The sequence below is a fragment of the Pipra filicauda genome, unplaced genomic scaffold (genome assembly GCF_003945595.2).
Source record: "Pipra filicauda isolate LSUMZ 115617 unplaced genomic scaffold, ASM394559v2 scaffold218_size1660888_pilon, whole genome shotgun sequence".
NCBI classification, from domain to species: domain Eukaryota; kingdom Metazoa; phylum Chordata; class Aves; order Passeriformes; family Pipridae; genus Pipra; species Pipra filicauda.
In genome coordinates this window covers 1628637-1656542 of record NW_024104330.1, presented here as the reverse complement: position 1 = coordinate 1656542, position 27906 = coordinate 1628637, and the positions used below count along the sequence as shown (strand labels likewise).

At 46.2% G+C, this 27906-nt stretch overlaps 1 protein-coding gene across 4 annotated transcripts in view; it reads left to right on the top strand.

Moving 5' to 3' along the window:
* The first annotated feature begins 2079 nt into the window (after positions 1–2079).
* The window catches only part of MARCHF4 (membrane associated ring-CH-type finger 4), a 102171-nt gene continuing 76344 nt past the window's right edge, over positions 2080–27906 (top strand). For 2 of the 4 annotated variants that reach the window (XM_027734794.2, XM_027734791.2), the window contains exon 1: positions 2080–4150. In XM_027734794.2, coding sequence (XP_027590595.1) covers positions 3689–4150 — 462 coding nt within the window. In that variant the 5' untranslated portion in view covers positions 2080–3688. The remainder of the gene's footprint in view (positions 4151–27906) is intronic. The other 2 variants (XM_027734793.2, XM_027734792.2) reach the window with 2 other exon arrangements.

The following is a 27906-nucleotide window of genomic DNA, read 5'->3' as shown; positions in this document are numbered from 1 at the left end:
CTTATCAGCCATTCAGCTGTCTGGGCACACAACCCATACATTAAACCCAGAGTGTAACACAAAGATCTCTTCTACTCTGAGCATATCCTTTTTGTAAAACCAAGCATGGGCAGGAGGGAAGGATGGAAGATACTTTACACAAGAAAAGGATGACAACAATATATTTTTCTCCAATTCTGTTATTGATGGAACCATTCTGAAAATGTTAGTGACATCAAGACAAGAAGATGGGAGCAATAAAAAGCAGGGATGAGGTGGTTAGTGGGAGCATGGACACAGAGACTTGGCCTCTAGCCAGCCTGTCGCATGCTCAGGAAGTCTCTAAAAAGCTCTTTCCATTATTATTTCTCTAATGACCCCATTAGACACGTGTGAAATTCTGAGAAGCTTTAAATATGTTGTAGAGAGACACACTGGCAAATCTGCCCAGTTTTTCTGAGGAATGGCAGGCTGCATTGATGAATGTTTTAGAGCATCCCAATGTGTAATTTATTTCCTGGAAATTAATTGCATGTGCTGTTTTCATTTTCCTGTAGTGAATAATCAGTTTTGCTCCCTTTTTAATTAGGTAACAACATAGATTCCTCTGCTAATCATGACACAGTGGTCTATGCATATCATGTCTTTTTCTATGGGAAACAATTTCAAATCATTGTCTAGGGCCCAGCACAACTTTTAAGACATGAGATTATGTATCGGTGGTAATGCTTAGGTCATTGCCATTGAAGACCTCATGCACAAGACCAGCTAAAGAACTCAGACTGGGCATTGGTACCTGCTATGGCCTCCTGAAGCAGAAGTTTAAGGAAATCCTATGGAGAAACCAAATTAAGGAGCCTGAAGTTTCAAGGTGTTGACATGATGTCAAACCTGGGCACCAAGAGGTGCATCCCATCTAGAGAGTGTTCACTGGTCCCTGAGCTGAGACATTGCACTGACATTAGCCATACTGCATGGACTAGAAGCCTTCAGATCTTCTTTATCATTGAGTACTTTTGGTCCACATCAAACCCAGCACCTTTGTCAACTGTTCTGCCTGGGATGGCAAATATGAAGTCCCAGTGAAGACCTAAGTTTCCCCTTTTATTCAGAGGCTGGATGGGTCTGCATGGACACATATAGGAGGACAATGTGGAGAAAGCCTCTTCTGCTGATGATTGCAGGGAAAAGCTAATGGCCTTCAGCAGCTGCTACTTAAAATTTTCAAGCAGGCTGAGAGAGTAAAAATTATCGGCCTTGGCATCAATTCGTTACTTGCAGCAAAACTCTTCTAATTAAGCAATAGTGTTCAGTCATATTTACCCTTCATTGGGCTACAAGGAACCCATATTTCTACTGCAATATATGCTACTGAAAAAAACCTCAAATTATCAGTGAGTAAACGCTGCTGGAGTAAAATGAAAAAACAATATCATAGCTATTAGACCATGAAATCCTCTGTAACTAATTAATCTGCCAGGGAAAAGTTTGTTGGTGGCATTTCGGCTTCCTGCTGGGAACCTGCAAAGCCGGCACCGCTGCCCGATACATCACTGAACGCGCGGCCGCTGCCACCTGCCCCTGGAAGTTCCCGTGTTTCACAGGTCCACGCAGCGGTCGGAGGGAGGTGGAAACCAGCCTGGAACACGCCGGGGCGCAGAGGCTTCGCTGCCTTCCGGCTCCCCCGAGGCGGCGGGGCCGCGTCCCGCAGTGCCGCGCTCGGCGGGGCCGGTGCGGGACTCCGGGGCCGCCGCGGGCGGGGGGCGGGCGGGGAGCGGGCCGGAGGCGCAGCGCAGCGCGGAGACGCCGCGCCCCGCCCGGCGGAGCTGTCCGCGCCCCGTGGTGCTGAAGCCGCAGCGCCCGCCCAGCCCCTTCCCCCGCCCCTCCTCCCCTTCCTCCCCGGCGTGGGCTCTCGCAGGCAGCCGACAGCCCGGGGCATCAAAGGTTGGGAAGGGCCCCATTCCTCCCTTGATTCCTTGATTCTCCCCCTCCTCACCCCGCCTTTTTGCTTCTTCTTTCCTTTTTTTTTTTTTTTTTTTTTTTTTTTTTTTTTTTTTTTTTTTTTTTTTTTTTTTTTTTTGAGCCGGGGAGGGAGGAGAGCGCGGCCACGTTCCACCCCTCCCTTCCTGCAAATCCCCGCTCGCACTGCAAACAATCTGCCTTCCCCATTGCATCCAAGGGAGGTAGCAACAGCAACATCATCACGGCAAGCCGGATGGGAGAGCGGAGAGGAGGCTGCTGCTGAGAGAGGAAGGCACACACGCACACACCAGCTCGATGTTGCCAAAGCGGTAGGAGCCGCACGAAAAATAAGCCATGCTGCCCCATGTGTCTGGCGCATTGTGCTTTATCCTAGCCTTTTAGGAGGAAGAAGAGAATTATCTGCTCCGATTTTTTTTTTCCTGACAGCGAGAGTGCGACAGACTTGCGATGGTTGAATGTCAATGCCTGTGAGAGAGAGCAACAGTCAGAGGAGGAGGACAGAAGGGGAGGAAAATGAAGGTGGGGACGGTGGTGGAGAGAAAGAAGGAGCCTCGTCCAATGCATCAAAAGGAGGTTCCTGCAATTGCTGATAGAGTCCTGGCCGCCTCGCCATCCACAATGGTCTGTACAAGCTGCCAATGCGTTTGATGACGTTCCTGTTTTGTGAAAGGAGGAAAGGAAACGTGACCATGTAAGATCCACGTTTCCCCGGTCAATTACATGCGAAGAATAGATTCGATTTCGACGGGGTTTTTTGGTCCAGGATGGTAACAGCTTAGGGAATAATACAGCCGCCTTCCCTCACCAATTTCGCTCTGATTTTTTTTTTTTTTTTGTGTGGTCCAGACAGCTGCTGGAATAGAGAAGGTCAGAATATATAAATATATATAAAATATATATGATATATATATTATATATATAAAAATATATTTGTCTCAGTACCTCTGGGATTAAGCTCATTGAATGCTAATTATTTCTTTCAGGACTTTTAATATTTACAATGAAATCTTTTAAAGGCAACGGTAAAATCTGAAGCCACCTGGGAGTACAGTGTTGGAAACGTAGGGTGTTTTCCCACAAACAATGTGAAGGTCTTTTTTGTCAAAGAAGCAATTTTGATAATAACAACAGCTACCAATTTTGCATTTTGATAGCCAGACCAGCTGCTATTTTGTCTGGGTTCACACCAGGATTCGTGTGATCAGGTTTTATTTTTTAATTAAAAAAAATTACAAAATAGAAGAAAAAGGAAAATTACTTGAGATGCCAAATACTGTCGAGAGAACCATATTCTCCCTCCTCCCCACACCCACTGGAGACGTGGACCCTTCCTTTTTAAAGGCTTAGGAGTTGCGAGAGCTGATCGGGGGCTTTTCTCCCGAGCCCGCTGCCTGCGCCCCTGGACCCTCGGGCGTGGGAGATTTATTTCCTCCTCCTCCCGCTGATTTCTAAGCAAACTTGTGGAGGGGAGCAAAGGGTCCCCGAGCAGCACAGAGTCGGGTTTTTTTCCGGTGTGGATTTTTCTTTCAGTGGCTATCCCCGCCGGGTTGCAGCGGGCTGCCGGGGATTCCGCCCCCTCGCCCTCCGGCTCTGCTTTTGTCCCTTCCCCGGCGACCAGCGCAGCCCCCCCGGGCACTGCGGCCGCCGCGGAGCCCCCCGGCCGCGGGGCGCCCGGCTCCTGCCCTTTTTCTTTTCCCCCCCGTGCCCGCCTGCCAAGGAAAGGCACATGTTAATACCACCCGGCGCGGGCATTTTCTGCTACTGCTGCTGCGGGCTCCTCCGTCCGAGACAGATGTTGCGAAACCAAGGCCTCCTCAAGTGCCGCTGCCGCATGCTCTTCAATGACCTGAAGGTCTTCCTGCTGCGGAGACCCCCCGCGCCGCCGCCGCCCTCCCCGCCGCCGCCGCTCCCCATGCCCGGCGGCGCAGAGGCGGCGGCGGGGGCCGCTCCGCCCGGGGGGCGCGGGCCCGGCTGGCGGGCGGCGGCGGGCGGCGGCGGCGGCGCGGGCAGCCCGGCCGCCGAGGAGTGGGGCAGCCCCGCCGGGGAGCCGCCCGCCTCCCTGCCCAGCAGCACCTCCTCGGATGACTTCGGCAAGGGCAAGGCCGAGGACCGATACTCGCTGGGCAGCAGCGTCGACAGCGGCATCCGCACCCCGCTCTGCAGGATCTGCTTCCAGGGGCCCGAGCAGGTGAGCGGCCGCGGGCGGTGGGCGCCGGGGCGGGGGGACCGATGGCAGCGATGCCCCAGCCTGCAGGACGTGGGGCCTGATGCTTGCAGGGATGTCACTGGTGCCCGGAGCAGGACCCGAAAGCCATGGAGCCTCTGCCTTCTGCCCAGGCCCTGGGCTTTAGGATTTTGCACCTCGGTAGTGTTTCCCCGGGAAGCGTGGGGTGGAGGCCTGCTCCATCCCTCTCTGCTGCCCGGCCGTCCTGCCCCGGGAGCCCATGCCCAGCCTCAGAGCTGTACAGCTGTGGCATGGGAGGGACGTGCTGACGCCTTCTTGAAGCACAGTGGAGCTCAGCAAGGGAGACTTTTCCTTGCTTTGTGGGTGCCCAGTTGCAATGATACCAGAAGTGATGCAAAGGACGAGTTTAATGTGCTGTTTGCTTTTAAAAATACAGCTTCAGTCTCTACAAAGACATGTGGCAGGAGACAGCTCCACTTCAGTGGTTCCCAGGGGACGGCTAGTAGGAGCTCTGCAGGTGCTCCACTGCTCCCATGCTCCCAGTTGCACTAGCTGGAGGAGAAAACCGTCTGGTTACAACTGTAGCTGTTGAAGCTTGAGCCTTGAGGTGCTTGTTAGGCCAATGAAGTTTCCCTACACCACACAGGAGAATGAAACAAATGCAACTGTGCTAGAACATAAGATGCCACCTTAGGGCATTATTCTCCATATTTAATGACAATTAAAAGCAGCTCGTGCATTTTCAGGCTGGCAACTTCCTTATAGTGATGTACCCAGCAACATTTGTACCTAACATGACGTGGCTTGCAGGTGACAAGGAAGGCTGCAGACCTCTGTGGGATCAAGCCCATATATGCTGATAACCTTTACTGCTTGGGATAGTCCCATTAACTGTCTTAATAGGGGATCTTTGCATGGGAAAGGGTTAAGATATTTGACTATACTGATACTATTTCCATTTTGGGCACAGATTCTGGCATGTAAGGTAATACATTGAAACCTTGAATGGGGTTTGCCCCATGTCTTTCCCCTTCACGGACCTATGTGCTGTGCTAAGGAAAGCTAGTTCTCATCTGAGAGTGGCCACGCTCTGACACACATCCTGCCTTTCCCAGAGCTACTTACATCTGTAATGCAGTGATCGTGCCTTCCCTTATGCTGGTTCAAGGATGGTGGTGATGGGGGCTGGAAGGTGCAGAATAGGCTTCCATTCTTCTTTGGGAGAAGCAGGGCCTGCCACCAACCCATCCCAATATCCACAGCCCTGCTGGATGTGTCATACCAAGGGTCCCATAGGTCACAGCTCGGTTCTCAGTAGCCATCTCTAATGGTTTACGCTGTGAGACAGTTTTGATCATAGGATTTTAGATGGGGGATGGGGAAAATGATTCTTTTTTGGAGATATCGTATGCCTTTCTCACTTATTTGTCTTCTTCATGTCTCTTCTAAAAGTTGGAAGCCATGCAATTCACTCTCTGAGAATTTACATTATTCCACATTTCTAGTACTCTTCCCTGGCTTGCCATTCTGCCTGTGTACATGAGACGTAGCACCTGCAAGATTGGCTTACGTGTCAGAGCAAATAGAACCTAAGCAGAATTAAAATAAAGGTAGCTCTCTTCCTTGGAGAACATTAATGCTTGAAAATAATTGGATGCTAGTTTTCACACTGAAAACCAGTGTAGGTTGCATTGTAAAAGTGAGACTATTTGCTGACCATCTGCCAGCCTACCTGAGTGAAAAGCTGGGCAGACGTGACTGGCATCAATAGAGTTTCACCAGGATTTCTCTTTTTTTTGCTTCTCACAGTTTCTGACCAATATAATAAGACACTTATGGCTGGATTCTGCCACTCGTCCTTGAGCTTTACCTTATTCTGTAAATAATTTTTTCTTCACCAGCATAGCTTGAGGAGTATCTGAAACCCTTTGCCCTGCAGCAGCTGGGAAGCACATTATGGAGGCCCAAATCATGAGGTTTTAAAGCACAGCCAGATCCCCAGATCCTGACACAGATTCCTGGAAGTATGTTTCAGAATAACTGAGTGCTGAATTGGTGCAGATGATGTCAAGACCTCTACTTTGGTTTACTTGGCCCTTATGTCAATAAAAATCCAATGGGGCTAAATCCCAAATTCCTTTTCTTTGTTATTACGGTGGTTATTACTGGTTTAGTCTTTGTTTCCCATTTGTTTTCCAGCTCAACAGCTGAGCAAAGACTCTTCATGTTTTGGACTTTCACAACTATAAAAGTCATAGATGCACATTACTCTCTACCACCTCTGCCAAGATCATCATGAAAATTTATCTGCTTGGAAACAAAATATAATTGCTAGTTCTTTACTCTGTAGATTAATGACAATGACAGATATAAACAGTGTTTTATTTACCTGTCAAAACCATCTAAAACTGCTGCAGCTGTGGGCAAATTTGCGGGGCTGCATCACAGTACCAAGAACAAAAGCCATCATTATAAATTGACTGTTAGGTACCCTAAGCTTATTTACCCAGATAAAATGACAGTGAGTCTCCTAAAGAAGTTTTAATCCTGTTTCGATATAAAAAAACCTAACCAAAACAACAGTCAAAAAGGTTTCTTAGTAATCTGGCTTTGCAATAGGTTTTACTTAATATATAATGCAAAACAAAATCAGTAGGGATTTTCACTTTAAATTTATGATTGCCCAATATGCATGATACTTCAGGCTACTGAATTGCTTATATCTTAAGCTCCTCGTGTCTGTTTGTGGCTCTTATGGGTAAGCTGATTCTTTCATTTAAAAATGTGCTGAGGACTGTAGGAAGGAGGAAAGCTCATTATTGTGAAACTGTTCTGATCCTTGCACGTTACTCAAGAGAAACGCAGGTTGCAGACAAGAAAGAGTGGATCTGGTGATCGGGGGATCACAGCATCTGGGCTCCCATTTGAGGGCATGACCAGCAAGCTCTTCTCAGGTCTGGCAGCTGAAAAAGGCAATTGCTTTCGCTGAAAATGAGAGCTTAACATCATGAAAGCTGAGAGACTGAACTCTGCACTTGGTAATGGCATTGCCTTTCGGGGACTCGCTTGGCATTTTCAAAGGTTTCAATGACTGAACATCCGGCACCGTTGTGTCAGGAAATTCTGAGGCTCTGGATTGAACGGCAAAGCTCTGGAGAGAAGGCAAGAAAGAAAAATGCTGGAGTATTTTCTTCTGTTTTGGGTAGTGCTAAGTGTTTGCAGAATTTTATCGGCTTTCCTGGATCTCTGACAATATTCTGCAAGAGAAAGAAACGAAGATGAGCTCTGCTCTCACAAATGTTTCACAGTATTTGGTATGATTCCAAGCTGAGAGCAAGTTGTGGAGATGAGCAGGAAAAAACATGGGTGAAAAGTCCCTTCACATCAGCGGATAAACTGTTTGCCCATGTCACAAGGAGTTAGCAGTACTGTGGAGTTTGGGATCTCAGAAGTTATGCTAGCTGTGCTGAAAATAAATAGAAAAGCGTTCTTAAATAAAACTGAGATAATTTGGAAATCCATATGTTTCAAGGATTGCTTGTTAGATTGTCAGCTAGAGTGTGTGTACATCTTTTCTTACCTATCAGTTTCAGTCTGCATTTCTCTATTTCTCTGTTCTGAGGAAAGATGCTGTAAGGATGGAGATTTGAAAAGTCAGTGCAGATAGATTTGGTTGGATAAGGAGGATCAGAGAGAACAGTCTGTGGACTATTTTGCTTGCAGGCTTGGACTTAGCTCAGTATTTGATAGAAATGCTTGAAAATAGACTATCTTTCCCACCAAAGTTCCCTCTAGACTTTTGGGACACCAACTCCTTAATATGAGAACATGAAGACCTTCAAGGAAATTGGAAGGGAAGACAATTTACGATGGATATTAGGGCATACATTTCCATGTGATATGTAATTAGACTGTGGAGCTCCTTGCTGCAGGACATCAGCAAGACAAGGAACTAAAGTTTAATGAGTGATTGTAAAGCCATGTGGTTATTAAGACTACTTAGTGTCAGAACAATTAATGATAACACTTCTGAAAGTAATATTCACACTTCACATCTGAAGCCAATCTAGAGATCAGGGTAAGACTGAAGAGGAGCAAAGCCTTGGGGCTGGTCTCTAACCCCACAGCTCACCAGCCTCTTGTGTGTAACCAGTGGGATCTTCCTCTGCAGGTGCATGTCTGGATTTCATGCACATGTAATGTAATGTCTTCATCATCAAGGCACCTGCCATGTTCAGGACTTCTCTAGAGCTAAACTGAGCCTAAATTACTCAGTCTGGATTAACACACATTCTTGGAGGTCCTATGTAGGATCAGTGAATGGTCAGTACTGTTGAATGGCTGGTCATTAGCATGCGTTGCTTGAAATAACCACTGAGAATCTCAGCCACATTCCTGTTCCAGGCACAGGCAAAAAGCATCTTTAGCCCCCTGCCTAGTAGGATTTGCAGAAAAGGCATGAGCTAAGCCAGAAAATATTGCCACTCTACAGACTGGTCTCTCAGCAGCACAGAGGAGTGCAGGAGACCTCTGGGATGCCTGATTTCTGATTTACAACATTGTAAGATCAAGGAGAATCAGGTACCTGTTTTCTGGAGTGAGACAAAAAGAGGCAGGCTGTGGCATAATGCAGGGCACAGGTGTGATAGTGAATGAGTGGAAGAAGAAACAACTGTGCAACCATCATCACAACCATGTCCAAAGCCAGGAAAACTTGGGAATGGAGATGCTGGTATTTCAAGGAGTCTGTCCAAACTGGTTAGACCATCAGGATGCTCTTTTCAAACATTGAATCACAGAATGACAGTGCAGGGTTCCCATCCATGTCCTTTCATAGGTGTGTTCCCACAGGGTTCATTAACTTGGTGTAAGAAGGAGAATCATTAATTGGAAAACAGCCAGTCCTGCTAAAACTGAAGACTAAGAGATTTTGGGATGCAGCTGTTTAGGTTTCAATGTGTATATTGTAATTTATGACAGAAAGGAAGAGAAGATGCTTCCTGTGACATTCAGTCCACCTCTCTGCCTTCCCATCTTTGAATCTTAATGCCTCTATAGCTAATTCTCCTGTTTCATCTGTCCCAGGATCAAATCTGTGCTGTGTAGGCAGACCATTCTTGGCTTTGGCAAAAGCTTTGCTTGAGCCATCAACTGAATGGAGCCTAGGATGCCATCTATTTTAGATTTAGATGCTGTTGCCACAGAGTTGATTGGCAAAGCTCCCATTAACTTCAACAGCAAAAGTGTAGGCATCCAGTAGCAGGGACCTGACCCCTGTATTTCAATAATGTTGTGCACACAGCAGGGTTTCTATAAATAATAGTGAAAGCCACTAATCCCATTGACTTTTAATTGCTCCAGAAGACAGGGTTTTCACCTTCTGTGCCTGCTGAAACTCTGATGCCTGACCCATTTATTTCGGTGCCACTAGCTGGCCTGAGCAGCAGTTTTTCTTTTCTTTCACTTTTCCCCATATAAAAGGCTTCATGAAGGAACTTGTCTGTGTTCATGTCACTGTTTCTTAAATATACATTTCAGGCCATGATTACCAGTGGCTGATGTCAGTTAGTGACAGAACAAGCAATGCAAAAGCATGTAGCTCCATTGTTTGCATCTGTAGAGTCACTGTTATTTCCACAAAGGCAACGCTTGCTCCTGGAAGGGCTCTGTTCATACAAAACTGAATTGCATTCAGGTTGTCTTTCAAGCAAAAATTCATTCCCGGCAAGGGCCTCCTCTGTGGCAGCCTTTTGCTCACATTTGTGTTTTTCCATTCAAGGCTGACCCAGTCCAGAAGTCAGAAATGTGGTTGTGCCAAAAATCTGTGATTCTGCGTGTCCTATGCATCTGCTGCACATGTCTCCACCACTCCTAGGCTGGAGTAAGATAATAAGAAGTAACTACAATTGTTACCGGTCCATATCTGTGGCCATCCCATCCTTTTATTAGCTGATTGCTAAAGGAATAAAGCCATGTGGTGGCGTTAGCTGTTACAGTTTATGCTCATCAGCCCTCCTCAACCAATTGGCTAATTTCAGCCAGATTTGGCAGAGAATTGAGATCTGAAAAGCATTAAATTCCTGTAAGTTTCATGAAAACTAGCTGGATAAAGAAGAGGAAAGCTAGAAATGTCCTGTTGTGGGAGAGATTATAGTATTGTCTGTGGTAGACACTGCAGGACATGGAGGACAAAGCTTCAGATGGAACAACTGCTTTAACAGGAATGCGTATCCCATCAGACAAAAAAAGAACAACCCCATCATCATATGGTTTCCATGGGAAACCAGACTTACAGAATAGCTTGTTAACTTTTTATCTTTCTCTTTTTCCTTTGTTAATCAGGATTGCTTACCTAAAATGAATTGCTTGATGCCGAAGACTTTCTTATCTTCCCCCATCTTTTCACAACCTACCTTTTATCCTTTTCTGATTTATCACTGGTTGCAGTAGAACAGATTACATTCTTGGCAGCGGAGAATGATGAGTGATGACTTTCTTCTGATGAAGAAAATAACAGCAAGACCTGAAAATGTATTTAGATAGTAAATGGGCTGCCCCCCATGCCCCACTGTGAGAAGTGATAAGGCAAAATCATGGTGGGCAGACTGATTGCAGTGGCAGGGCCCATACCCTGAAATCCTCACACGTATTTTCTTCTCTCATGTCATATCTCCTTTACGGTCTTTGGTGGTTTTCTCTCACCTCCTCTTCTTTCTCTTCTTCTTGGCTAAAGTCAATTCATGCATCAGATCTTGGCCCCACCCATCCTACCTTGTTCTACTCTGCACAAGTTCTCCTATGGCCTATTTACCATCATATCCAAGCCTTCTCTGTGTGCAGCTTGAACACTGATGACATAACTCAAAAAACAGTCACACAAGTTTAACCTGCTTCCCTGTGTGGGGAGTGAGGGATGGGATGGTACAGAATGGGAGAATGATAAGCAAAAATATGGTTTAAGTATTATTTTAGTCTTTCCTACATCTAGTGCCTTGTGTTCGTTGGAGAAACCAGGCTGTGCTTGGGGAAAACTGTGTCAACTCCGTGGAGGATGGGGTAGTTCAATCTTGAAAGGAACCCTGAAAAAGTTTTGTTTCCTCTGTAGAAGAACTTCCTGGCAAACTTCCATTATGGTTGGAGAACTGGACTGTCAGACTTACTTTTTACTATGGAATCACAGACATTTAGACCAGCAGGTCCACATACAAATTTTGCAGAACAGGAGAGAAAATAAACTTGATATTCCACCAGTTTGGAGGCCAAAGACTGCTATTGTCTCTGTAGTGGCTTTGCATGTCGCTTTTAGCAGAAGTTTACCAAGGATTGCTTGATTGACAGTGTGTTTACATTTAAGATAAGGCCATGGGGTCACCTTTCCCACGCAAAAGTCTGTGCCATTAGCTAAGAGATGAGTGTTAGAGGCACCTGTAAGTTTTATAGCGCATTAAGCATTTGTAGGTGTTTGCCCTCGTGGCCTGAAGAGAGTCCTGTGGCTGCATCCTCTGTCAAGTTGTTCCTTGTGACTGCCATTGTAACCCCGGGTACTATGTGGGTTTAGCTTCTGTTTCTTCATCCATGCACTGATCATGCCCAAGCATAGGCCAATGCCCAGGTCTCAAGAGACTGAGTCCATCCATCCAAAATCCTGAGGCTGATCTAACCGGTTCTTAAGGATGAGCATGGCTGGAGAATCTGTCTTTCCTGCTGCAGCTCATTTCTTCTTGCCCTCCCATTAGGAGGACAACAGATTATTTTTACCTTTACTTGTTTTCCAAGAAGTAAGTAACTGAAGGTATTTTCCAGTAGCTACACAGTGAAAATTCATCCTTTCAGGACTTCACAAGTTCAGGTGACAACTGAAGCCATAACATTCCCTGTTCTTCTCTAGACTGAACAATTCCAATTCTGCCTTTCCTCTTATGACCTGTTTTGTAGACTGCTAATCATCCTTGGTGTTATCCTCTGGACTCTCCCCAAGTGGTCCGTATTTTGCTTTAAATGCACTGGAAACAATTCTCCAGCTGAATCCTTGTCAGTGCTGAGCAGTGCAGAAAGGTCTTGAATCCTGTTTAACAAGTAACAGAAGTCATCCATTCCAGGGTAATGTTTGCTCTATTTATTTATTTATTTATGGAACAGCAGAAGATTATTGATTGTTACTCAACTCATGATCCAGTACGGTCTCCTTGCCCTTCAGAGCTGCTTCTTGAGCAGTTCTCCATCCTGACTCTGTGCACTTGGCATTACTCTCTCAGTGGAGGAGCTGTATTTGGCCTTACTGAATTGCATCCCTTTTTCCTCAGTAGCAGCCCCTTCCAGGAGGGCCTGCAGATGCACTAAGCATTAAGTCTGTTGAATCTTTGAGGTCATTAATGATTTGAGCTCTTCTGCCTTGCCTCCTGAGGAGAGTTGGGAGGAAAAGGCTGGAGGAGCAGCTGTGCTTTTCTTAAAGGATCCCTTGACTGCCATAGATAAGACTTATGGCTGAGGCTGGTCCTGTCATTGCCCGTTTATAGCCATGTGGAAGAGGAGCAAATGGATCCTCATTACTTCAGTTCAGGTGTCTGCTCTCTGCCCCAGTTAAAGCCACTCTCAGCAAGGCTGAATATGACTTTCCTGACAGATTTAGGGCTCTAGCCAGTCCTGCTTGAAATGTTGCCCCCATCACCCACTTCTCTCCTGCTTCTCCAGTCACTTTATGGATGGGGTAGCTCACATTTCCTCCACCGTCTTGTACTAGCACTGTCACTTGGGCATTAACCCTACCCTCACCTTGAGATTCTTTTCTCTCATTTCCCTGTTGTGTATTCATGTCGTGCTTAGGTCTTCATTTACTTACTACTTTAGGGTATAACAGATACTTGCTCACATCCTCATTTCTTGCTTTCATTTCTGTGATACCTTTTTCTCCAACTTCCTAGCACAGGCATTGCCCTGCTTCCCTTGAGTTAAAACCAAGGAGATCACTTCTTTGACTGATATCTTGATGGAAGAAGTGGTTTTCCAAGAACTTCCATGTGCATGTCCCTGCCCATCAGTGTTCCCCGTCCTTACCAAGACAGGTCCTGTATTGTTTTTCACTCCAATTCTCATTCTTTGGGAGAGCTAAGAAAGCCACGTGGAAGAATCTGTTGAAGACATAACACACAGCATCAGCACACAGGAATCCTGCTGACACTTCACCCACATCACATCAGCACCTACCCTGGCAATTTCATGCAGGTGGTGAACTAAAGTTCAATGGATGGTTTGCACTTTCTGCAAGTTGGGGAGTGATGGGCTAAAGCTACCCCTCCAAACACCCCACTGCTTTTAGTTGTGTCAGGTGTTCTTCTCAGCTTGTCTCATATGTTGCATGACCTTGCACTGTCTGATGAATTAAGCACTTCCCTCTTCTCCTTGTTAAGCACACTAGGACCTGTCAGGATTTAAAGTGCTGGAAAAGTACAAGAATATTATTATCCCATTCCAAGTGATATTAAAAGAACATTAAGACGGATCAGATGAGCATTCAAGAAAAGTAGGTAATAATAAAATACTGTATCGGAGAGAAATAGCAGTTAAGTAATTAAAGAGAGGGTTTGCAGAAGAGGCAGGAGAGTTATGGGTGCTTCTGGCCTCTAGACCATTCTTGATTTTAATACTATGGTAACCTTTACAGGCTATCCGTATGTCAAGCATTGCACCAAGAAGTGAAGCAAAGGCTTTTCTTGCCCTAAAGAGTTCACATTTAGGACATAAACCCCAACATTTCCTTAACATTGAAGAGACATGCAATCGTAAAAGATTTAGGGCCAGAGGGAGTTATTGGGCCAGTCTAGTCTGAACCTCTCTATATTAGCAGTGAAATAAGTCCCCTGAATGAAATTCCTGCTTGAAGGTTAATAGCTGTGCAAGGACTGGAGAAGAAATATCCCATCTTGATTTTCAGATCTCCCACCAATGGGAAATTGTTGCAGTGCCCAAAGAGAAAATCTGGGGAAACAAGAGAACTGAAACTGTCTTTGCATATCAACTTTTGTCTTTTCTGTCACAGAAAGTACTGTGTACTGTGTGCATCCTTAGAAACCAGCTTCAAAAACCCTTGGGCTAGCTGGCAGAGAAGATTTCCCTCATGGAAGAAGTTCTGTGTTTGAAGACAGTTTTATTCCACATCAGATTAAAAGGAAGAAACTTTCAGCCTGGAAAAACACTCATGGGATTCAGCTAGTTAGGAAAAACACAGTTCATAGCCTCCTCTGACATATGAGAGCAGAAGTGCTGTCACCTACATTTAACCCACATTTGGAAAATTTTCTTCATACATGGGACGGCTACATCATTTCTAAGAAAAACACTTCTACAGCCCCCATAGCCTGCAGTGAGGAATCCTACATAAAGTTCAGCTTGCTAAACTGTCATGGCCTGGCCCAGCTGCCATCGTTATTCTCTTTCCCACTCCTTATGATTAATTTCTTGCCCTTCTTGCAGACATGTGTAATCTGCAGGAGAGTCCCTGGCCTTCCCAACCTGCATCTATTCATAAGATTTCTTCTTTCACCTTTTTCTTGGTGATACCAGACAAGAGCCTCATCTCTTTGAAGGTGTGCTCAGACAGGTGATGCAAATGTCAGGTGATGGTGACAATTCTGAGTGTTGTAGCTCAGATCAAACAAAATCGCACAACCTCAGAATAATTTTGGATGCAGAAACCTCAGGAGGTCATTTTGTTCAATGCCTACTCAAGAAGATCTGACCAGATCAGATACCCAGATATCCAGAGCTGGATAGCTCCAAAGACAGTTATTTCACACACCTCTCTGGCCCTGGTTTAATGTTTGACCTCCCTTATGGTGAAAATATGAGGGTTCTATTTTTTATTTATAATCATATTTCTTATGTTTCAAATTGTATCTGTTTCCTCTTGTCTTGTAACCATGCAGCTTGGAGAAGAGTAGGCTTTCTTGCTGTACCTTTCTATGAGGTGGCTGAAGATAGCAGTAAGATCTCCCCTTAGCTTTTACAGTGATTTTAGGAAGAGCTGTACAAAAGATAGGATTAAATGTCTGCTCTAATTCCCCAGGATGGATTTTCACAGGGGCTGAGATTTTTGTAATGGTAGTCAGATAAATAGCAAGGGAAAATAGCTGCCCCTCTATAGCTTGAAGAATGAGAACAAACATTGCTAATAATAGCAAAGGCTCAGATATTTCTCTTTGTCATAGCCAGGACACTTCTTGATCCAATAATCACTAAACCTCCAAGGGGTGATACTATGTCAAATCTGAGTCTTATAGAAATGCTGGTGGTACAAAAACTTGATTGAGCAAGAACTGTTTCTGCTTAAATTGAACAGAAGGATAAGCAGAAAGAGATCTGTAACTAAGGTTTTCTACTTTACAAAAGCAGATTTTGAAAAATTAGGAATCCTCAAAAAATGTGCAATATAACTGAAATTTATTATACAATGTCTAATTACTGCGAAAACCTCCATTAGCTTCTTTGTAACAAACAGAAGCATTATGTTTCAATTGCTGCTTTCTGGAAGCTTACAGCCATTCTCCTTTCTACAGGCCATTTTTGCTTTCTGCCTTCAAGTAATTTGCCTGGAAAGCTGTTCAAAACCTGTCCCGAGATGTGTTTTAATAAAAATGAAAATATCCTTTTCTCTCTTTCTTACTTGCTTCCCTAAGCATCCATAGTTCTCCATGTCAGTTCCATGTCCACAAGATACACTCTGTGACATTTAAACTTCTCTGCCAAATTCAGCCACCTTTGATAAATAAAGGCTGCAGAACTCCTGAGCTCTTATGAGTTGCATGAAAATGTGTGGCCAAGGGGGCATACCCCCCATATTGGGTTTGTGGTGCCATGGAAGGGAATTGTCATAACAGGTCCACAACTACTAGATATCAAAGAAGCCACTTTACTCCCACGTTCAATTCAGGGGGAACCTACCCGTTGTTTGGGTCCATTGCTCTGAGAACTTCTGGGTTTGCTGTTGTCTTTGTTCTTAATTTTGTTTACAAAAAGACAAGAAAAAGATCCATCTGCCAGCAGAAGCTGAGCTAGCAAGTTTGAGTGCAGTACCGGCGTATTTCAGAAAACGGTACACTTAGGAAAACAAAGGAACTGCATGGTAAAAGTTTTAGAGGCTTCTCCACTGACCCCAGTCCAAGATCTGTTATTTCAGTCGGCCTCTTTCAAGGGCGCTTCCCAACGGGGCGGTCACACACAGCTGAATGGTACTTGCCCTTCAGGCAGCACAGGCATAGAGGAGGTTGATGCAGCACTAGCTGGGATGGCTTGAAAGCCTGGACCAGCGTCTTTGGTAATTGGCAGTTGATGGCAGCACCTCTTCCCCAAGCCTGCAGAATCCTACATGTCACTCCATCACTGTAGCAAACTCAGCTGGATTGGAGAGCCAGGTGACCAGGGGAACAATTGTAGACCAGTTAAGTGATAATGAATGGCAGAGACAATATCAGAAATAATTCTGTGCAACTTAACAAGAGGAGGAATTTTGATCAGAGGCATCCAAAGTGCATCTGTCGGTAGGAAAGCGAGCTAAGCTGCTGGGACTCTTCAGAAGTTCTTATTGGTGTAGTAAGCCAAAGGGGATGCAGGGACTGCTACAGGCTTATGGATTTCTAAGGAGCAGTCTGAGAGGCCCCACATCAGAGATTATTTGCAAAGGCATACAAATGAGTGTGTGTGTAACTGAGCTGCTCTGCGTGTGTTTGGGAGGATCAGAAACATATGGGGCAAATGTCGCAATCTCTGAAGCTGGCAGGAGGTTTGCTACCGTAGCGTGGCTCTGTTTTCCGTTTGGGTTGGATCCAGCTATTTTTCCTTGTAATGGATGTGAGAAGGCTACTGAGATTGGGTTTCTGTGATGAAACAGAAGATGCAGGGGGATGATCTTGGGGCAGACAAGGCTGGAAAACACATGCTCTGCTTCTCTGATCAGCACAAGGCCATGTTGTACCTCATGGAGCCTCACTCATTCATTCCCACGGACTATCCCACTGCCACCAAAAAGGCCCAGTGGCATTCATCAGCTCCTTCTTTCTTTGTATCCCAGTTCAGCTTTTCTCCACGTTTGTGTCTCCTTCAAATGGGGGTCAGGGATCTGTAACTTATCCCTCTCCAGGTGATGTGTCTCCAACAGGGGAATGTAACTCTCTGTCTTCTCGCCAGATAATCCTCTACCCCTAAGCAATGTGATTGGAGCAGCAATACCAGCCCTCCTGGGCTACAGGGGAGATTTCCACTTTCTCTTAACTACATCCTGAATGTTCCCAGTTTTTCAGCATGCTCTGCATTTTGGCCTGATTAGGCTATTTGTTCTGTTGTATTGCAGAGACAAGGAGTGGTGCTTAGGCACAAGAGAGTATGTTCTCTCTGTATCCTCTAAAATAAAAGAAAATGTGCTCAGCTGGAAATGAAACAACTTGGAGTTCAAAACTCACTTCCACTGACAGCTGTTTTGCATTTTCATGCACTCACCAACCACCAGTACAGGCCAAGGTCTTTACCCCCTAGGTAAATGCTCCTAAGGTCCTTAGCTTTTTGTATGCTGGATATACTGATGAGTCAAAAGGAGGCTGCACAAATGCACAGAGATTGGGAAAACCATCCAGATCCTTCCCATTTGGCCTGCCTTAACCGTGTTTTTGGAACAAATATCCATCCACCGAGTCCCCTTTCTCAGACTGCCCTGTGGTATTTGTTCCCAGGGTGAGGTAAAACCCACGAGTCCTTCTGGTCAACACTGTTTGGTACTCTCCCACACAGCTTCACATGTAATGGGTGGATTGCAGCATGAATAATAGCCCTTCCTGTGATTTATATCTTGTCAAGGGAGAGAGAGGGATTTTTGCAAGATACCTATCTACCTGTCAATGCTTATGGCACAACTGCTGGGACACATCTGCACTCATGTGACTGTCTTTAATCTGTTTCCTTTTAAATCACTGTGTCTACATTGCCTTGAGCTGTTTTCCTTCACTCCTGAAGTACGCACAGCAGCATTGGAGGTAGGTATCTGCAGTGCATTGCTCTGCTTCTGGGCTTCGGGGCTTTTATGAGATAGTCAGAGCTTCATGGGGGTCAGGGACCTGGGTTCCCACCAGCACACTCCATGACCCTTCTGTCTTTGGAGGTTCTTCATGATCTCCAGGCAGCAGTCAGCCTTTAGGCTCTGCCGCAGCGTGTGCTGATCCCAGCACTCACTATGGAGCAGGGACCGGCTGTATGTGTGTTTGTGGCAGCGTGGGAGAAAGCAGATGACACGTGGCTGAGCCAAATTGGATTGAGAAGGGGATTAAATGGTCATTTGAGGGTCACGTTTTCCTGCAGAGGGCAGATTGATGGCATGGTGCACATCTGGGCTGTGGAGCAGATGCAGCAGAGTTTCAGCTGCTGCGAGGCACTTTCCCGGAGGACTCTGCTGAGCTCACTACAGGGTTGGAAACACAACACAGCAGCTAAGAGCTCCCCCATCCAGGGATGTCCCTGTGAGGAAAGTGTTCCTTTGGAATGTGACTACTCTTTGCTGCTGCTGGTACATTTCTAGTTACAGATCTGCACTTCGGCTGTTCCTCCCAGTAGTATGTGCGTGGCATGTCCAGTGCAGTGTGGTGATTAGCAGTGTGTGAGAATTGTGCTGAATCACAATGGCTCACAGATCAGGCCTGCATGTCTTCTGTTGTTTCAGTCCTCTTATCAGTGCTTGATGTTCACCCACTGAAAAAGATCTTTCCATCTGACCGACCATCCAGGAAGTTCACCAGGCCTTCATGAAAGCAGGCTGACCTGGAAAGATCCAAGATACAAGGATGTTTCAGAACTTGATTTAGGCTTGAGCACTTTCTGACACTAGGATGTCAGAGCTGTGACCATGAAATGGTAGTGAGCCCTTGCTGGATGGTACAAGTGGTAAAGAAAAGTTCCCAGGCAGGGTGGTATTCACCCCATGTTAGAAGATCTCTAAGCAAATAGCACAGTGTGATATGGAGGAAAATCACATGGCCTGCCTCCATGAGTGCTCAGAGGGGGGCATCTCTGCTTTCTGCAGAGCCAGAGTTTGCCTTCCTGCTAAAGAAAAAGAAACAGACAGAACAGTGTGGGGAACTGAGCAGCAAACACAGTCCTCTCAGATGAGAGCTAACCTAGAGATCAGTGTTAAAAAACCCCACACTTTAGAATCAAGGTGGCAGCTTGATCACTTGATAACAGGTCCCAGCCAAGGTAGAGGGTTGTTCTCTGGCTCTAAGAGGACACCTTTGAAGTAGTTCCCTTATGGTGTTGGCTTTACTAGAGGAGGTCTCTCTTCCAGTTCAAGCGGATGAAAGAGAATGAACAGCAACCAAGGATCTCAGCTTCTCCTCTGAGCTTTGTATATAAGCTGTGATTCTGGGCACATCACTGAGGTGGGACACAGCTCTGAATTGCAGACGCCTCAATGTGAGTGTCACAACGTAGGTGTCTGCATGTGGACTGGATGTCTAGGCAGTGAAAAATCAAGAGCTTGACTCATGCCCACGCAATGATTTCTTAGTGGAAAACATCTTGAGGTAGATAATTGTGCCCCTAGTCAATACAGTCAGTGGAGCTGGAGAGCTAGACACCTACATTTGCTCAGCTGACTCACTCCCGGGGCTCTGCTGTCAACATTGACTAGACCTCCATCGATTATACAGGGACAAGGACATCCAGTGCTCATATAGCTGCTACATCTAGATATAGTCTCTCTGGACCTGAATTCACCTGTAGTGATACATAGGACCCTTTCATGCCGCCATGAAGCAGGACTGGAGATCTTCACTTTCTTCTAGGAATGCTGTAAGGGATCCTTGTTCAACTATAAAACACTAAAACCACTTCAAAGCTAGGTGCTCTGCAAATGCTGACATTATTATAAGTAAACAGCATTCAGAAATGCATGCACAACATTGAAGAATAGTAAACAGATGGGAGAAGTTGCCAAGTAAGGCCACACTGAAGCGGCGAGCAAAAATAAGTGTTAGAGACAGTCTGACATTTTTATAGCAAGACAGACGCAGCCAGGATTTGAAGCATATAGCAATAAAATGGGGTCAAGGAGGTGAGCTGCCTTTTCTTGGCCAAGTTCTTCTCCTGTTGGGCAGTCCCTTCTGTGCTCAGACAGCAAACCCTTCTTGTTGCTGGCCTGGCTGGGTGCAACACAGCTCCATGGGGCAACACAGCTCCAGTGGATGAGGCAGGAAAAGTGATACTGTTTGTGGTGAGCTGCTGTGTGGGAGAAAAGAGACTTTAAACACAGCTTTGAAGTCACTGAGTTACATCAGCACTGGGCTGAGTTGAACTGACAACTACTAATTACTGAGAGAAAAATGACTCACTAAAAAACAATAATAATTGTCTTACATCTAATGGATGACTTACAGTCAAATAGAAAACTACAGTCTTGGCACAGGGGACATGCATAATGTGACAGACAGCCTGCAGCCTCACGTATCTTTTACAGAAATAGAGTTCAAAAGTTGTGCAAGACATGCTGTATTTTAATTAATCAAAGCCTAGAAATGCTGTTCTGCAAACCTAGGCAGAAGTTGCATGAGGATACCTTTCTCCTGGCAAAACACCGAAAGTCTGGCTTCTGAGAAGTTCCTATTTTCCCTTTTCCAATATCCAACTGGAATTGCTGCTGGAAACTCTCCCATGGGGAGGGGAGAGCATCAGCAGAGGGGGTCTCCATAGAGAAATAATGAAAGGGAGCCATTCTTGGGGACTGATGTAGTAAACGTGTGACAGGCGCTCCTGGAAATTCATGTGTCTGTCAGAGATGATAAAACTATTTCCCGTTGGTGTGATAAGAATGTATTAAATATTTGTCTGGGTTTACATAGGCACAGATTGTAAGGAAAGCTCTTGTATTTTAAGGTATTACATACTTTACTACTGTATATGCTACCTAAGTAGTACTGAGAGCAGTTCTCGCGTGAGTCTGTGATACAAGGGAACGGTAAGCAAAAGGCAAATGGTTGATCACGGTCTTAGATGTAATTTGGATCAACTGACATGGTTTTCCTATTTTTGGCATTCAAAATGATCTTTCCACCTCCATGAAGTAGCTTGAAGTCTCTCTGAAATCTGAGCTGGTGCTGAGGCTCTCCTCATCTGGGTGTAAATGGCTCCACCATGCTTCTTGGGCTCAGGAGCATGGAGGATCCGTCTCTGATTCTCAGCTCACATTTTAATCAGCAGGTCATTTCCAATCTCTGTTTTGGGAGGGACAGTTCAGCAGCCCTTGGCTCTGAATTTCAGACTGCTGGGCCTACTCAGCAGACAGAGATGTCTGCTGGGGACCAAGGCACTCAGCATCTCTGGAAACAGCACCAGCAGTTCAATGTAATTTTTATTTTTTAAAGAAAAAGTTGGCTTGGTTGGCCTTTGAGTTACTGTTTGTTATTTTCCCATGCGTATATTGATAATTCTTGTTATTGGGTCATTTCTCTTTGTAAAGCACTTTAAGTACAGTTCAACACCAGCGTGCGACATGCAATTCCCTAAGATGGTGGTGGCCTCCTGTTCGCCTCTCCTTCTCTTTTTCTCTCTCTCTTGCAATCACTTGAAAGTTCCCTTGAGCCCGTGCTTAGCTGGTTCACCCTGGACTCTAAATAGTAACATCCTTAATCCAGGGGACTTCTCTAATCCTGGGGTCAGAGTGGGAGGCATGAGTGATTGCTCTGAGCAGCAAACCCATTTATGCTAAGTGTTTCACTCTCTGAGCAGCATCGTTGAGGAAGGATGAGATTAGAAGGATATCACTGGCAAAGTGACTAAGAGATTTATCTTATTCATAGGCTTGGCTTGTACTTAAGGAATTTACATTATTGGGATTTTTTAAAATCCAAGCTGGCTGAATCTATCCGTCTTCCAGCAGTGCCACAGATATCAAAGGCTTGTTGTTTCCTTCCTCGTTTGTACTTTGCAGTACCTACACATTGCTCTCACTGCTTTCTCTGTTGCTTTTCTACACCTGTTTCCATATGCCAGGAGTACCACCGCCACCCCCAAGTCCTTAAGAGATTATCATAAGGCAACTCAATGTCAAGACATTTTCCTGGATATCCAATATGTTTTTTCTTTTGCTTAATTAATTTCTTCATGATTTGTTTAGTTAATACTGTTGGGAAGGATTAAGAGGGATGCATCTCCCTCTGACACTGACATGTCTGGATATTTATAATAAAGAGGAGTTAGATCTCCGTGAAACTTCTAAGTCAGAGATCCCCTCTAGAGAGGGAGCTGGGCTGGTCATAGTATGGAGATAAGTATTTCTGTGCATCTGTCCTGAGAGAAAACTCTCAGGAGCTCAGACCTCAGGGAGCCCCTACCCCTCCTGAGATCAGGGATACCAGCAGGAGGGCCCTGCCAGCATGAGGGCCCCAGTTTACAACACTGAGCCAAGGCCTGGAGTGCCTTTGCTTCACTGGGACTGTGTATTCAGCCAGACTACTTGGGGACATTATATCAGCTAAACCCCACACTCCTCTGCTAATGAAGACTGACACCTTGCTTGGGACTGGATGGAGGGGGGGGATGGCTGGCACAAATGAGTTGCTCTGGGTAAAGGCTCCATGAAACAAGACATGCAATGCTGGAAGGTAAAATATCCACCGTGAGCATAGTCAGGCTAAGGTCAGTTCAGAAACTGTATCCTCCCACCGTGGTGTCTCCCTGCACAGCAATTCAGCCAGGAGCAGCAGGGGCATTCCCATGGGAAAGAAAAAGGTGTCACTGAAGTTGAAGAAGAGGTTGGTGTCACTGAAAGAAGGTGAAGTCTTATCTACAGACCTTTCTTCAGGGTAGGAGTGACTGTCCAGTCTCTTGGTGATGTGTAGTCATGAGCAAGCTGAGCCAGTCTAAGTCCTTGCAGCTATAGTGAGCAGCAATCTCAGCTCTGCATTTCCACTGTTTCCAAGCTGTAGCACCAGTCTCTATGCAGCCAGGGACTTGATCCAACAAGAATCAACTTTTTAAAATTTTTTATTGACTTTCTGTTGAATCAGTTCCCCCATCTGACCACCTGGTCACCAACCCAGCACTGGTGAAGGGGCAGGGCAGCACACCTGGCAGGGCAAGGGGAAGATGGCAGCACAGACTTAGCATAAACTGTGCATAGAATTGCATCCAGATACCAATTCCCTTCTAGCAACAATGAAGTGTAAGGCATTTGAAGATATACTGCAGCAATTTCAAGGGGATTATTCTATATTCAGCCCAGTGAGATAAAGCAAATTTTGGGCTCAGCTTTTCAAGAAAACAAGTTCCTTGCCTGGCCTCACATCTGAATATCTATCCCAGGAGGGAGTCCCTTTTACCTCTGTAAAAGGACAGAGAAAGTCAGTGGCACATTTAGGCATGGAGCATGCCGTTTTTGTTCTTATACATTTTGCAGTTTTTGCCAAGTGACAGTGAAGTTGTTCCTAGATCAGGCATGCAATGTCTTCTGGACAGCCTGGGAAGAAGGGCTATACTAGGGCTGTATGAGTTGGTTGCAGGCTGCAATTTCAGAGATTTCTTTCCCAGTGCCCAAATGCCCCCCCAGCATAAAAGAGATTAACAATGTGAGCTAGTCCAGTGGGGGATGCTAAAATGGTAAAGGGATAGAAGTACATTATGTGTGAGGAGAGGTGGAGGGATTTGGACTTGTTCAGTCTGGCAACAAGAAGATGAAAGGGGAAATCTGCTGTCTTCTGCTACTTAAAGTCAGATTATAAAGACCATGGAGCCAGAGGGGCACAGGAAAGGACAAGAGGCAGTGGCACAAATTGCAGCAAGGGAGCTGCTCATTGGATAGACAGAGACAAACTCACAGTGAGAGGGGAGCAGCTCTGAGACAAAGGCCCAGACATATGGTAGGATTTCAGTCCTCTGACATCTTCAAGGTTTGGCAAAACAAAGCTCTGAGCAACCTTGAAACAGCCCTGTTTTGAGCAGGAGGTTGGACTAAAGAAATCCAGAGACCTCCCAACCTAAATACTGTGACCCTACAAAAACCACAGGATGAGGGGATTGAAAAGTGGTTGCAGTGTCGTTGCTCATAGGTTTTACCCTTCTTATTCTGGAGAAGGATGTGGAGGGGAGAAGGTTCTTACACATGCAGAGATGTGAGCCCACCCACTTGCCTGCCTTCTAACCTGGATGTACCTGCAGCCATCTCAGTGGTGTCCCAACTTCTATCTTATTGACCTTTAAATGACTGAGCTGGCCCAGGATGAGAGCCTGCCCTAATGAGCGCAGCAAAGCCATTGCCTCTTGAACTGGTGGCAGCAGTTGGCACATGACTGATGCCCAGGAGGTTCCTGTGCTCCCCACTCAAGTCAGGGAGGTTGGTATTGCTGTCCTTCACCTGCTGCACTTTTGAGATCAAATTAACATAGAAGCAGTGAAAATTTGGGCTGGAAAAGCCTGGATAGATGTGCTGTCTATGCCCACCACCTGCCTTACCTGTACCTCCGACATGGCTCCGGCTCTATCCCTGCATCACCACCAATCTCCCATATCATCCTGCTTCTCTCCACCTCGTGGCCCCCAGCTGATTTCCCACCTCTCACTCTTCTACTTGTTTCCAAGCATAGCTCTCCTTTTTCCTCCTCTCTCCTTCAGATCTCGTACTCTGACCTGGGCAGAAGGTCCCTTCTGTCCTTCTTGGGAACAGCAATTCCTTGACCAATTTCTAGCAGCAGAGTGGGACTGGGGACAAAGCCACACTCCAATGTCCCCTTAGCTCCCTCTGGTGAGCATGAGACCAGGTTTGGTGCCTCCACTTCCTCATCCCCTCCCTCCCAGCAGAGATGGAAATAGTGTCCTCCAAGCCTGTATCACTTATGAGACCCTGGAGTGCCTGGACAAACTGTGTGTCCGTGCCTGTCCCAGCACTGCTGCTGCCATTTCTTCATCAGAGAACAAATAGGGGAAAGCAGCCAGGAATGAGAAAGCACCTCTCTTACACCTCCACTTCCCAGACCCCTTCCAAGCTCAGTACTACAGTCACCACATTTGTGATCATCCTCACACAGGACTCTTTCTCCTTTGGCACATCCCCATCATCTGCACATCTCCCCTTTCCCAGCCCAGCCTCCAGAAATGGTTTTGCTGGGGGCCCTCCCTTAATCTTCACCTTCCTCCCCGGCAGGAGTTTGGATGGAGAAGGCAGGCAAAACCTCTCCCTTGGAGTGGGTGTGCTTAATTTGGTGTTTGTTTTCAGTGCCGTCTGCTCATCACTGCTTAATGGATTTCATTTGTGATGCTGAAAGAAAGAAAAAAAGAGCTATGTCCCTGCCTCACTACAGCACCTTCTTTCAAGGGAAAATAGCTTCCCTGTTTGCTCCTTGATGGCTGTTTGTGTCTGCAGGATTCAGCTATCAAAAGGCATGAGGTGTTCACCTGAAGCATGCGTTGAAATGCTGCTTATTTTCTCCCTCATGGGAGCAGGTGAAAGGTTTTAAGTCTGGTCCTGTTCTGCCAAGGGAAAAAGCGATCCTTTAGGATCCTCTACAGCCTGCCCCAGTAGAGGAGCCAGCTGAAGAGGGTGGCTCTGGACAGGCAGCATGGGCTCACCTGGACAGGTCTGGTTGCCACAGGAAACCTCTGTGTCTCCTAAGCACCAGCTGGGACTTTCTTCCCTACCTGCTTTTGCTCAGGACAGACCCAGAGCATGCCTGCATGGGGGATGGCCGGGAAATCTTGACCAATTTCTAGCCTGTCCTCAAACCCAGGCTACTTGAGACCTATTTGTGGGTTTTGTGCCCTCAAAGTCCTTTATTTAACCAAAATCAGACCTTCAGCCTCCAAAATTGTGAAATGATTGATTGATACTCCTTTAAATAGCTACAAATTTCCTCTTTTAAATTTTCCCTCCTGTTCTCCTACACTGAGTTTGGATTAAGTGCCATAACCAGCTTCTCTGTCCCTGGACAGGGTCAGCTTTCCTAGTCTCTGTGCGGTGTTTGGTACCACATTACTGTTTTGCAGAGGACCCATTTTCCCAATTGTGGCACTGGCTCTGACTCTTATTTAAGCTGCTGTGAAAGGAGAGGCATTAGGGAGCGGCTACCAGGCCTCCAGAGAGCCAGACCCAAGCAGAAGTGTGAAACGTCACTGTGCCTGTGGGTGAGAAGGAAGAAAGTGTGTTAATGCTTTCGAGAAGCACCATCAGGCCACAGACTTTATTTCTCAGCCATCTACCTCACAGTCCTCTTGGCAAACCGCAAATAGTAACACCTCCCTCCATCCCTTCCTTCTTCCCTCCCAGGAGCTGGGAGGCAAAATTAACTGTTGCAAAGCCCTCTGGGTGCATGAAAGAGAGTCCAAAGTGTCTACGAAAAAGCCTTTCCACAATGCAAATCCTCACTGGTGACGTATTTTAGGCCTTTCATAGGATTAAAAATAAAGCGAGACGAGCCTCCTCCCAGCACTCAAAGCCAGGGGTGTGTGCAAGGCAGATTTGGGCTCAAAGCAGGCTCTGCTTTCCACAGCACAAGTGACTTGAAGGAGCAAGCCCGACCTCATGTTGTGCTTTTAGCACAAAAGGATGGATTTTGAGGCTCACTGGCAAGGAGTAGCACTGCCTTCCCCTGCCACTGTGCTCCCGCCTTCATTACGGCAGAGTGCGCTGCCAGGAGCAATTAGGCAGAACGAGTTTTGTTCTCTCTAAGAGCAAGAACTCTCTCGTGGAGAGGTCGCTTCTCATTGCTAAAATGTGGGTTAGCTCAGGAATTTGCCATGGTTTTTGAGGGGGTGTTGCCAGGCAGGGCAGGACCAACTGGTTTCATTAGAAGGGGGCTGAATGCAAAGCCATGGAGGGACATATAGGCTGGAAAGAAGGATGGTGCCAATGTGAAACCTCTCACCTGGCATTTGGAAGCCTGTGGCATAGATCTCTGCAAAGACCTCCTATGCGTCCTCCAGTGAGTCTCTGCCTGCACACCAGCTCCTGCCTGGGCACTGGGGACACTGTGCTGTCCGTTTTCCCCAGGGAAATATCAGGGTAAAGGCATTGACAATTACACAGCCCTCAAACTACTGAGAGAAGGAGGCAGAGGCACAAATGCCCAAGATAGCCACTATTACCCTTGCCTCATTTTATGTATTTTTGCAGCTGCTGCAGATGTCTCAGTGTCTCCCTGGGGGGATGTTAGGTATTTACAGCCCTTTCAGCTCAAACAGAGCTGCCTACAGGAGCTGATGGCTTTGGCCCTGGCTCCACAGGGCTCCCTCCTCACAGGCAGGCTGACTGAAGTCAGTCGAATTGTCCCTGCTCTGAAAGGGACTTACCTGCAAGAGTGTGGCTGGGTTTTGGCAGCTGGGTCAGTGCTGACTGCCGCTCACACAGATCTAATTGCAAGCTCGGGATGTAAATAAGACAGAGGATAAATAAGAAAGGATGTGCTGGGAAGCCCCACAAGAGGAAATAAGGATATTATTATTGATTAATAAAGATAATAACAGTAGTAGCTATTGACTCGATCTTGCAGCACCAGGTGCACCAGCCATGTTGTGCTAATGCAGGAGAAGCGAGAGGTGCAGCAACCCCTGCACGCGTCACACAGCTCGTTTGCTCTTTCCGAGCTGAGCCAGAGAGAGCACATCTGTAAAATGTAGCCTGAATATCATACGCTAAAGTGACCTGTAGGATTTTTCCACTACAGTCAACTGGAGAGCTGTTGGCAGCAGTAGTCGAGAACTATTTTTCCATGGCATTAGCCGAGAGGGTGGTGGCATTGCTG